Source organism: Mus caroli, chromosome 17 (assembly GCF_900094665.2).
Source record: "Mus caroli chromosome 17, CAROLI_EIJ_v1.1, whole genome shotgun sequence".
Classification (NCBI taxonomy): Eukaryota; Metazoa; Chordata; class Mammalia; order Rodentia; family Muridae; genus Mus; species Mus caroli.
Genome location: NC_034586.1, coordinates 23,877,567 through 23,890,462, shown reverse-complemented (window position 1 = coordinate 23,890,462; position 12,896 = coordinate 23,877,567). Strand labels below are relative to the sequence as shown.

The 12,896-nt window shown below is 52.7% G+C and overlaps 1 protein-coding gene across 7 annotated transcripts in view; it reads right to left on the bottom strand.

Annotated features, from left to right (window-relative positions):
* Anks1a (ankyrin repeat and sterile alpha motif domain containing 1A) overlaps positions 1-12,896 on the bottom strand; it is a 154,280-nt gene that overhangs the window by 22,255 nt on the left and 119,129 nt on the right. For all 7 annotated transcript variants that reach the window (XM_021185968.2, XM_021185969.2, XM_021185970.2 and 4 more), the window contains one exon: positions 1,973-2,039. In XM_021185968.2, the coding sequence (XP_021041627.1) occupies positions 1,973-2,039 (67 nt within the window). The remainder of the gene's footprint in view (positions 1-1,972; positions 2,040-12,896) is intronic.

The following is a 12,896-nucleotide window of genomic DNA, read 5'->3' as shown; positions in this document are numbered from 1 at the left end:
TGTGATGGAGTCTGGGAGCTGGCAGAGGCTCGGGGCACTTGTGACACCTGTCTTTGGAGACTTGGGTAGCTAGCTCCATGTGGATACTCCGGGGCTCTTGGGACTCAGTGCTGCTGTCCTGCCCTGTGCAAAGCCAGTCATTCTGAGTAGTGGGTGCCAGAGGTGATGCCAGCGTCTAGGAGCCTCCCCCTTGACCCTCTCTGACAAGTGACCCCTCGTACACCGACAACAACTCCTTGACATGCACAGTGATTCTGCTTTGGCCTGAGCCAGCCTCTCCATGCCCTGGGGCTCCCTATATAGCATGGCACACATCTTTGCTGTCCTGGGGTCCCTATGCTGTGGTGTGGTAGGTGGCTCAGCAATGTGAGCATGCATACAAGACCAGGTGCAGGAGTCAGCACAGCCATAATGTGGAGAAGCCCTCTTGGTACTCCATAGGTGGGAGAGGGTGAGGAGCTGAACACAGACACCAGGGACAAGGGAGGCCTGACTAGATCCAGAGGCAGTGGTCTGCTGACTCTGGCCTCTTGACACCTGGTGGTGGCTTAGGCTCCTGAACCTTAAACAAGGTACAATAAAGCAGAAGGCAGCCACAACTAAGCAAAGCTCTCGGTCTCAGCTTTGAAAGTGGCATGAGTCTGTTTGTCCTAAATGCCTACGTCCTATAAACATCCAACCCTTGGAAACACCCGTGCACACCGGCTCAGTTCAAACAGTGCTCTGGAGAGGAACCCATGGGCTCCAGCTGGGTCAGCCATCTCTGTCATCTCCAGCTGTCATCCAAGACTGACAAGGACGGACCCGAACTCAGCCCCTCAGCTAGGACCCAGAAACGGGACTGTAGGGAAGGAAGCACCAGGAAGCCAGGCTGAACACAGAGAGAGCCAAGCCAGGGACAGGTACCCTGTTCTCTGAGTTCCTTAGCATCACAGACAGAAATGGGCTGGGCTCCTGTGGGCCCAGGGTTCCTTTCACTCACGTGCTGATTCATGTCTGAGATGAGGCACAGAAGTGCCGGCGGGAACCTGGCTCTCAGGTGGGAGGAGGTGACTTACCCTCAAGTCTACATCTAGAACTGGGACTTGAACTCAGGGCCGTGTGCCTCCAGAGCCCAGGCTCTGCCCAGCAAAGCCCACAGTCCTTCTTCCAATGCACACAGTGCCCTTAGCAGGGCCTCAGGGGAGGCTGCTCTGGGCTAATGTTGGGGCTGTAAGCACCTGCCCTTGAGGGAAGCTGGCCTCCTCCTGGGTGCCACAGCTCTCGGGCCAGAGTCAGGACTCTACAGGGGGCTGTAAGCACCGGCTCTTAGAGGTACTTTAAGGACATCTCTCCTGAGAAAGAAACGTGGCATGATGGTCCATTCCACAGAAAAGGAAACTGAGGCAGACCTTCCTCTAACAGCTTGGGTGAAAAGACCAAGCAAAGCAGGGACGATCTGGGTTAACACTGGCAGGTGACTGAAGGAACTGGGAGGGAAGGACAGACACACCCACTTCAGGAGACGCTGATGTGTGCTGACAGTGAGAACACTTGTCTAGCCCCATACTACCAACATAGTAAGCAAGGTACATAAGGGCCATGTTTTCGTGACGAGCTGGTGCCAGAACCACCTCAGGAACATGGAAGAGTGGGGACGTAACTCCAGTGTGGGCCACTCTGATGAAGACCACACAGAGGAATGCAATAAACGCCATGGCACCTACCTACTGAACAGCACAACCCCCTTCCCTCTTTCTTCCTTTTCTTTCTTTCTTTCTTTCTTTCTTTCTTTCTTTCTTTCTTTCTTTTTTTTTTTTCCAAGACAGGGCTTCTCTGTGTAGCCCTGGCTGTCCTGGAACTCACTTTGTAGACCAGGCTGGCCTCGAACTCAGAAATCCGCCTACCTCTGCTTCCCGAGTGCTGGGATTAAAGGAGTGTGCCACCACCGCCCAGCTTCCTTCCCTCTCCTAACGAGAGACTAGTACAGTACCTGAGATTTTCTGCTGCTCCTGAGAGAAGTCAATCCCTTCCCCAATGGAGCTCATGATTTTCTCAATCTGAAACAGAAGAAAGAGAAGCAGAAGGGTCAACTTGGGGGCAGTGTTACCAGCTCAAGGCCACTTAGTTGTCCTTTCAGGGTCCAACCCAGCCCAGGATGGGGTGGACAGCTGCTCTGCAGGGCTCTCTGGATAGCAACGGCGTGGGCTGAGGTAGAGAAGTGACCCTTTTCCCCAGCGGTCTGTACATGTCACTGCTCGAGTGAGAGCTTAGGTTCCCTAAGAGGACAGTTGTCAACTTTGTCCTATGCTGTGTTCCAAGTCGTGCTTGGCAGACTGTGAGCACAGTAGAGAGAACTGGTGGCCATGACAGCCAGTTCTGAGGTGTGGAGGCAGGTAGACCACCTGCACACTGGAAGTTCCCGGAAGCCAGGGGAGGTAGGCACACAGCCCTGGGAGGAAAGCCTTTGCAGCTGGGGGTCCATATGGAGCTTGGCACTTACTGGGTAGGAGTCATCAACACTGTCCTTCCCCTCAACCACAGCAGAGCCAGCTAGCCTCAAAGCATCCAAATGACTTCAGTGCGGCCCCGGGCGTGGACCACCTGTCTCTGCACCTGGCTTGGGTCACTGTGGGCTGGACCCACACTGCCCCATCTGCCCCTCAGTCCAGCATGTGTGGCCAGGGGTGGGTCTAGACAGCCAGACCAAGACTGCCTGTCCCCTTTCTGTCCCCTTTCTTGGACTGCAGTGATAATGAGCTCATTTACAGCCTCTTCCAAAGCCATGAAGAGAGGGACCTTTTGTACCAGGGCTTGGATGCTTTTCCCCTAAGTGCAAGTAAGGAGCCTGCACCTGACAATCAGACAAACAACTCTCAGCTGCCCTCCAGCTGGCAGGCAGGCAGTGCAGCTGACATCCAGAAGAGCACAAGGTAACTAAGTGCCCCCCTCTCTCTCCCCAAAGCCAGCTCAGCTGCAGAGCTCAGCCGAAGCACAGGGACGCAGCCAGCGGAGATGACCCTGGGGGGGATGGAGGGGGCGGGGACTGTCTTTGCTTGAAAGGCAGCTCCAGGGCAGGTCTGCGCTGCCCCTTGGAGTGTATGCCCACCCACGTGCGCCCCTCCCTTGGTCTCCAGTCATTTCAGGTGCTGTAGCATAATCGAGTGACCCAGACAGGCAGGGAGACACCTTTAACCTCTGAAAGCTGGGGTGTGAGTGGGTAAGCATGCCTCCCACCAAGGGCTGTGTGGATGACGTGGCTCACAGGAGATGCTCAGTAAAAAACTGGCTGGGCTCATGGTCTTCTCCTGTTCTCTGAAGACTCCAGCCTACCAAAGCCATAATGTGAAGCCTTAAAAATTATTTTTATGTGTAAGGGTGTTTTGCCAGAAATTATGTCTAATTACCACATGTGTGCCTGGTGCCTGCAGAGGCCAGCAAAGGGCGAGCAGAGCATCCCCTAGAACTGGAGTCAGAGATGGTTACGAGCCACCACATGGGTGCTGGGAATCAAATCAGAGGTCTTGCCAGCAGCAAGTTCCCCTAAACGTTGACCCACCTCTCCAAACCACTCAATAAATAATATTTTGGCTTTTGTTCTTTTGTTGTTTGCTTTTGGCTGGCCTGGAACTCACAGAGATCCTCCTGTCTCTGCCTCCCAAGTGCACCTCTCAGCCTGGTCCTCCATGGAGTCTTTTTTACATATGTACTACTCAAAAGCCCCATGAGGTTATTCAGAGAGCCGTGCCCTGCTGCCCGCCTCCCATTGCCTTGCTTTCCCCGCTCTCCAGGCTCATGTCTCAAACACAGGCAAATGCAGACACGGCCACGCCTACCCTTCTACCCCAAACAGATACCCCAAGTGTATTGCTTTTCCTGCTAACCACGCTCGGGAGCCTTCTCACAGCTCATAGAGAACTTGTAATGCATTAGTGCGGCTCTCAGATCGTATGCTGCATCCGTGGGTATCGTCTCGTTGGGGCTCTGATGACTTCTGTCCCACGAGTGTCTTTGCACATTTACAAGCACACAAGTGGGGTCAGTTCTGAGAGTCTGCTGAAGACTGCCAGGCACCACACAGCAAGAGGAGCACGGTCTGGGGAGGTGGCTCAGGACATGGAGTGCTTGCCATGCGGACAAGTGGCCCTGAGCAAGGGTTCCCAAGATGCACATGAAGATGGATGTGGCAAGGTGTGCCTATGACCTGAGCACTGACTGTGAGATGGGAGGTAGAAGCAGGAGGACCCCCAGAAGCTCACCAGCTAGCCAGCCTGGAGCAGAGTCAGCCACAGTGGCAAAGAAGAGAGGCAGGAGGTGAAGTCGTCTGCTGACCATCATCTATGCAACGTGATGACCTGCGTGTGTCCATGTACACAGAGCCAGCAGCAGGTCAGAGAATCCCTCCTCCCATCCACGGTTCTGTTAAAGGTTGCCCCAAAACAGCGCACACCAACTTATACCATCAGCTCATCCCGTCTGCAGAGTGTCTCTCTCTACGTGTGCATCTGTCTTTTCACAGAGTTAAAGCTTTTCTGTGATTTTAACACAGTGGCACCAACTCCAGACCACACCCTCTTTCCCTGGCGAGGCCGCCCGGAGGAAACCTCAAGGCCAGATCTCAAAGCCTGGGTTGCCTGACTCCATCAGATTCTTGGCATGAGCACAGAAAACAAGCCCTGCTCCTCTGCCTTCCCTCCCCCTTTCTAGAACACTGTGGGAAGAGAGAGGTGCCTAAGGTGAAGAGATACTCCCTACACAGGGGGCAGGGCCTTCATTCCTGGCCAGTGCCAGAGTGGGCATCTCAGGCAGGCTCCCAGAGAGTGACTCGAGTGCACTCCATCCCTGGGCATGGCGCCTGGTAAACAGGTTAAGGATGAAAGAAAAGGCACTTTCCATTGCCTAGGCCTAGCAGTGAAGAACCATCTTCCCAGGCCAGCCCCATACAATGGGTGGATACAGCTGAAGTGGGTGGTGGTCTCACACATTCTTTCATTCCTGAGATTTTCCAGCCGGCCACTTGACGTGAGTGCTGCTGGTCCCCAGAGCCACCCACATGTGCCTGGAGGCCAGCACGGGCCAGGATTTCCACAGCTTAGCCTGTATGCAGGAGGCTCTGCCCAAACATTTTACCGTTCTGCAAGCTGCCACAGCCAAGCTGAAGAGTCTATTATGCAGAGGAACTGAAGGACATGCCAGTCTTCTGCTAGCCTAGGGATGCAGAAGCAGTCCTATCTCTGTGAGTTCGAGACCAGCCTGGTCTACAGAGTGAGTTCCAGGACAGCCAGGGCTACATAGAGAAACCTTGTCTCAAACAGATGGACAAACAAGCCTTGGAAATAATCCATTTTGGCAGGTATTCAGAATGCTTCTGTTTAGACGACTCCCTGCTAGGGCTGCGAGAAACATACTCCCCAAACAGATAAGAGTAAACACCGGCTATACTGCTGATACCTGCTCAGAGCCCCCAGGATCCTGGATGCCTACAGCTGTCCATGGGCATGGGCCCATCCAACCACTGAGGTGGCACCATGCCATTCAACTAACCCCTGGAGTGGAAGGAAAACCTCCTTAAGCTCTGAGGAGGGTTGTGTGTGCCAGGGAGACCCCGGGGCACCCTGGGCCAGCATACTCCTGCTCTTAGGCCTGTGGGAAACTTCCCTTTAGGCGATTCTGTGGCCAGAGGCTCCCTTGTAGGACCAAGTCATCAGGATGACAGGTACCATTTTGGTATGTATCTAGATGTTCGGGCTCGATGGGAAGGACAGGATCTGCCTTCCTTCCTCCTACTGTTCTAAGCATAACTATTAAAGGTGATATTTCTGGAGAGCATCGAAGTTGGCTACTGACATCTCCCATTCCTTCCTGCTGCCTGGGGGGGCTGTCCATGCATATGTAGGATTCCTTAACAGTCAGAAAGCATGAGCTTGTGTCCTCAGGTCTGTCCTACAGAGCTGGAGATGCCCACCTCTCCTCCTTTACCCCACACTTATGAACTTACCCAGATATCTGTCTGGCCCTGTTGCTTCAACAGGTTTAATGGGTGTGTCCCAGTGATGCTGAGAACCAGGAGGGAAGGCCTGTTTCAGGGCTTTAGATCTAACCCTGTGTCTTGTACCGAGCTGGTGAGCATCTTGGTGAAACTCAGATCTCGATAACTAGTTACAACTACTATTCAATGCTCTCACCAAGCTGGTCACTAAATCTCGAATTGCTCTTATATAAATAGAGAAAGTACGGAAGGTGGCCCACAGTGCCGCTTCTGGGTCCAGCTGGATTTGCTGGCGTCTGCTCCTTCCCTTGTTTTTACACCAGCCCGCCAGAGCCTTAGCTCAATGTGGAGCAGGCATCCTACATACAGGGAGGAATCCCAAGTGCTGCTACTCCATGGCAGATTTTTTTTTTGGGGGAGGGGGGGTTGAGACAGGATGTCTCTGTATAGCACTGGCTGTCCTGGAACTCACTTTGTAGACCAGGCTGGCCTTGAACTCAGAAATCTACCTGCCTCTGCCTCCCGAGTGCTGGGATTAAAGGCGTGTGTCACCATACCCGGCTCTGTGGTAGATTCTTAAATGTGCCAGCAACCTAGCCTGCTCCTGGGCCTGAAGGGCACACCAAGCCTAGCTGGACAGTGTTGGGTGTGTGTGTGTGTGTGAATGCTGAGGGCCTAGCAAAGACCTCTCAGCCCACCAGAGGCTCACCCTACCCTGTCATGTGACCACTGATGCTGTCAGCAACACTCTCAGACCAGAAGCCACATAAGAACTCAGGTCTTCTCTACATTTGCTGGACTGCCTCTTAGAGCAGACAGATGCTCAGCCTTGCGAGGGCTTTGATTCAATATCTGAAAAGGGGTCACTGGCAGAAGGCTACATTTTTTTTTTCTTCCCCTTCCAGACTGAGTTGCATAAGGCCCCAGGAAAGACAAAGATGGATTGAAGTAAATTATGTGTCCTGATTTTCTAATCTTGTCAACGGCTTTTAGAAGAGACCAGGGTGGCGTGGAAAAGCAGCAGGGGCGGGGGGCTGGGGGGAGGCATACTGGGGGGGGGTCGGGGAAATAAAGAGCTGCAGCCGGGTTAAGGGCTCTTCTCCTCTGGCAGGCCAGCCTTGCAGCCCCAGGAACAATGGGCAGCATCTCCTCAACGCAGACAGTTAGTCTCAGCTTAATTTGTCTCAGCATGGGAGGGCACACAGGTTGATACCATATTTACCGTGGTATCCCCTCAATCCAGTTCCCTTCCCTTCTCTTCTTGCCTTCTCTAGAGGTCCTCTCACTCCTGGGCTAAGGGACAATAGAGCTGCTTCCCTTCGGAAGTGTTTTGTCCGGCTCCCGATGAAGAGGGGTGCCCAGTTAAAGGCTGCGTCACTCTGATCCTTTGACCTGTACCATGGGCCTGCAGACACTGGCTCCTGCAGCCTCAGAGAGCTTCCAATCCCACAGTCACCAACTGGGTCCCTTTTCCACCTTAGGGGCAGGCTTGTGATGGGATGGCTAAATTCTTTGTCAGTCTGACTGGACTGGCATCCTGTGAGATGTACCTCTAGGCGTTTCTGCTGAGGGTATTTTCAGAGAGGTTTAAGTGAGAAGATACCCCTGAATGTGCCTAGAGACAACCCACAAGCTGGGCTGGACTGAACAAGGAAATCGGCCTGAGCAGATATCTCTCTGCCTCCTGCCTCCTGTGACCAGTGGCCTCACACTGCCACCACCACAGTCTCCCTCAGACTTTAAGGAAGTAGACCTTTCATCCCGTAGGCTGCTCTAGTGACAGTGACAGGAAAGCATAAGGATATGCCAAGAACATGACATAAGGGCCACATGAAAACAAGCAGCCCCCGCTGAGTGGCCTCCTCCAGCCTGGACGGCCCACTCCGAAAGCAGTCCCAGGAAACTGCCGAAAGGGAGAACCGGGGAGACCCAGATTCCAATTAATTTGATTGTTGCTCGCTGCATAGCTCCGGGGTATATGCCAGGTATTGGCTTTCAAAAGTGGGACAACTATCTGAAAGATTAATGAGATCTCGTATTTGGGTTCTGGTCCAGCTTATGCTTGGCGTTTGGCACCTGCAGGAGGAACAACAAACCTAAGGTGGGGCACAGGCACCAGCCTGGCTGGGGACTCTGCTTCTAGCTCACACTCACTCTTCAAGTCTGCCCCCCACCCCCGTCCTGAGACTGAAGAGGTCAGGGTATGAGGCATGGGTTTTGGGGGGTGGGAGAGAGGAGCTGGGCCCGCCTGGCTCCTCAGCACTGGGGCTGTGGGAAGGGTGCAGCGCAGTCAGATCACAGCATGCGTGTGAGCAGAAGCTGTCCCATCCATCAGCCTCCCCGAGGCCTCCTTAACTTGCCACCCCGCTAACAGGAAGAGATCGAGGTAAGGAACCCTGCAGAACCCCAATCTTATTTCCAGACGCTGAAGCCCTCACCTTACACTCGCGCACACACCCCGCACTGCTGCTGTTTAGATGAAGTCATGGATCAGGCAAATAATGTGGAAGAAATGCCTGAGGAGTGGGTGCCCAGAGAGGCTTTAGGACGGGGTCGGATAGGGACTGACTGGGAAGGGCAGAAGCGGGCATTTTGGGTCACAGTAATCTTCTTTGTTCTAATGGAACATGTGGTTACGCAAATGTGGGTGTCTGTCAAAGCTTGTGCAATGACAGCTATGATCTCAGCTTGTCTTTGAGTATGGATCACCCCATCCCAACCCCATGCAAGTACTGAACTCCAGTTAATGACACAGCCTTTTAAGCCTAAGAATGATGGGCTTATACCTGCAATTTACCCTCAGACACATCAAAAATAACGTGGCTTGCTAAATGGACAGAAGAGCAGAGGGGCTAGGACGCACAGTGGCCCGGTGAGACAGCAGTCACAGAACCAGGCCCTGGGGTCCTGGGCACCAAGACAATCTTGGTCCCAACCTCTCAAGTTTCTGTAGTTCAAAACCCAGAACAAGACCCTAAGAAAAATGTTTCAAGCGCAATCTTTTAGAAAATATCAAATAATAAATCCACTCAGGTTTCCCTTTCATCCGTAAGGAATTCTGTTCATCATGCCATAGCTGAAGCCAAGCTGGCGTCCCCGCCTTCCTGTACACAGCGAGGGCGCCGGGGTCTCCCATGACCTCTGTGTTGTGATGTCTCGTTTTGGAACCAGGCAAACTCCAGGCCCTACAGTCTGAAGACTCTATTTCTGGTGTTATTGAGAAAGCAGGGTCTGGGAGACTGGTCACACCCATCAGACCCCAGTGGAGTTGATCACTGCCATCAAGAGTGACAAAGCGAACAGAGGAAGCAGCACACAGGAACACTCAGCCAGCGGAGCTGTTCATATCCCTCACAGCCTGAAATCCACAGAATCAGAGCCTCAGCCACTCCACAGGATAGGGAAGGAGCAGGAGTGGGAGCAGAGCGGGTGCTGTTCAGCCTCCCTGAATAGGACCCACATCTGCTCCCTGCTTGTTGGGCGAGTCCTCTCCTGCCTCAGGAGGTGGCGCGTCCTTGGAAATATTACAGCTCCAGCCTTGCACATGACTAGTTCTGCCGGTGGATCTGGAGGACTGGCAGCCAACATGGCCCATCTGTGATGTCCGTACTCCCAGAGCTTAAAGGCTGGCTCTGACTGACCATTATCCACTAGTTTCCAGTGTCCAGCTTGGTTTGGGGGCTCGCCTCTGGTCTGTGAAGGCTTAGGGCAGAGTTTCAGCTATGTCAGAAGGGCATCGCTAAAGGTGGCGATCAGGGAACAGCAGATTTCAGAATAAAACCCTGCCTTCAGAATCTGGTTCTCTCCATTCGTGAGCAGAGTCTTGGAGAAGCCATTCAACGTCTCCCAGCTTCAGCACACTTCCGGGGAGTATGGGAAACTGCCTCAGCCACTTGATCACTGTGGTGGTCAGTGGCTTTTCTTCTTTCTTCTCCCCTCTCCCTGTCCCCCTGGGCCACTGTCACTGCTCAGCCCGAGCTGACCTCAACCTGCCTTGGTCTCCCCGGGGCTAGGGTTTAGGGTTGTGTCAGCATGCCCAGCTACTTCTCCACTGAGCTCCAGTTTCCAGAGGTTGCTGGGAAAGCCTACACAGTTGTCTAAAGCACACGCCTGAGAACAGCCTCTGCTTTCCAGACCGAGCTTGAGGCCCGTTTGCTGGTGCTGTTCCTCCATTCCCTGCCGACATCATCACTCTGGAAAATGAGGTTCTGGGGCTCCTCTGCGGAGGTGGATGTGTCTGACTTCCCAGGCCAGGTTAGCCCTAAGAGCCCCCTTAGCCTGGTGAGATGTGGGCTGGGCTGAATCACCACCTCGTTCCTGCTCTGTGACCTACCTGACCAGGTGCCATCCTTCCTGCTCTAAGAAACATCTGTGGTCTTAGTAATATGCCAGGCGGACTGCCCACCACCTCGCCCTACTGATTCAGTTTGCTGTCCTTAGAAAGGCTGCCATGATTTATATCCATCTCATTCTAAAATAAACAGAATCCCACCGAAAAACAAGTTAAAAGTCAGGTCCCTTAGAGATAAACCAGAGGGAAAGGGCTGAAAATGTTCACAACCTTCTGTGAACAATGGCTCACTTCCTGGACACAGCTGGTGGTGGTTTCTCCTGGCAGGACAAAACATCCCTGAGAGGGAGGGGCTTCCTGGTGCAAGCTCAGGCCTGAGCTGTCCAGCAGTGTAGAGGGGAGGACTGGAGGCTGCCATATCTGCGCTTTCCACACCTAGGAGAGTTTGTCCCGAGAGTTGGACAGCAAGTCACGAAACGGAGCGGGCAGAGTGTGCTGAAGTCTGCTCTGTGAGGAGCTCTTGGTCTGAGCTCTGACGGTTCAGTATGACCAGCTCAAACATCTTTAGCCACCTTTACCTAACTGACCGGAGATTAGCTAACTTTCCAGTATGTTCTCCTGACGGGCACTGCACGGCTAACAGCCTGTAGGTAGGGTTCTGTTGGGCATCCACAAGTGAGTGGTGTGCTTATCAAGAGAAGTGGGGATCACTCCCAAACTGTCAATGGCTGAATAGGAGGTTCTAGAATCTGAGGCCAGCTTGGGCTATATAGGGAGATCATTTCTAAACTTAAGCAAATAAAAGAAATTTCGGGCTGGGTCCATAGTTAGTATTAGAGTAAGTGCCTAGCATGTGTGATTTCCAGCCCCATCCCCTACCCTCACAAGGGAGGAAGAAGAAAATGTAATTAAATGTTACAAATGAGCAAGTAATAAAACAAGTACAAATGCTGTCTCTATGACAACCAATAGATCAAAGAGATACAATAATGGGAAGATCTCAAAAATGTGTTTTTGAATGAAGGGAAGTTGGTTAAATAAGTTTGAGAAATTCTGAAGGAAATCTATGCTCAGATTGTTTTCCAAGTGGCTTAATTCTGGCTTTACAAACAAGTCCAACTGTAAGTGCCAGTCACGGGAGCATCCTGGCTGTGCCTACCGTGATAAAGAAAGGCAGAGAACACAGAGTGAGCAGAGCCACGAGGAGAAACAGCCAGGTTCCTCTCAGAGAGCGGACACACACCTATCGTTAAAGCAACTTGAAGTTTATATCCCTTTAACAAAGTGACTGCCTTCCTTAACAGGGTCTGCAATTAACCTAAGAGGCCCATGCAGGCTGCTGCACCAGAAGCTCCCACTAAACACCGGGTATGTAGAAGAAAGCCCTGGGGAAGCCTGGCAGCCTCGTAAACAAGGCAGCAGTAACTTTCCAATCACCTTCGCCATCTAGGAGATCCGCCTCCCAAAGCAGAATCCTTTTCCTGTTGCTTTTTCTTAGGAAGTCTTTCCATTGCCTTCCTTCTTCTTCCTGGAAGATGCTGTTTGGACCTCATCCCATGTAATTCCATGGGTTACGACCTTGGTTTGAGACAAACAGTGGGTCTGGCCTTCCTGACCTCCCCAGCAGAGCACGTGGGCATCGGTCGAGCCTGGGCTCTGCCCTGAGCCCAGAGGACACCCAGGTCTTAGTCCCAGCCTCCATCCACACCCATGGCAGGTCACGGTGAGCCACAACTGTTCTAGTCGGCCCAGTGGCCAAGCTGGGCGTCCAGGCTAACTCAAGCCCCTTTCTGCATGTGGAGCCCTACCTATCCTGAAAGACTATTGGACAGGGAGCCTAAACAACCCAGGATCTCAAAGACGATTCTGAAGCTCAAGGGCACCTAAAACTATCTATGAGAAAAAGGTTAAGCCAGGGGGCCAGAGAGATGGCTCAGTGGTTAAGAGCACCGACTGCTCTTCCAGAGGACCTGAGTTCAATTCCCAGCAACCACATGGTGGTCACAACCATCTGTAATGAGATCAGATGCCCTCTTCTGGTGTGCCTGAAGACAGATACAGTGCACTCATATATGTAAAATATATAAATCTTAAAAAAACCAAAAGTTAAGCTAGGAGGCTAACTTGTGCCCAGTGTGACCTTTGACCCGCCAGGAATACAAGAACCCATAGGAATGACACCCTGAAGGTAGGTCTGTCTTCACACATGAGACTTCTCAGGAACAGGGCAAAAGCAAGAAGTCTGGTTTTGGAAGATGTGACGATGTTCCCCGCTGATCTGTCCTGCCCACCTGTCTCTTACCATTGAGGGTCGTAGGCTAGACCGGGCAAGCCTCTGATCCTCTGGAATCATTCTGTAATGCCTTTTAGGACTGGCCAGGTCTCTGCTCTCCCCTGATGCAGTCGGAGCAAGGCTTCTGCTTGGCTGGCCATTTCAGCTTTCAGCTAGCCATGACTCACCTAAGCCTGATCCATGCATGGGAGCCAAGACCCTTCATGCAGGCAGTGAGATGAGATGCAAGCTCACGTGCTGTACACACTCACTAGTCCTGCACCCAGGGTTACTGCAGGGACCTCTCGCAGCAGAGGTGGTCTGGCTGCACATGGGAAGGTCAAGCATAAGTGAGGCTTGGCCCC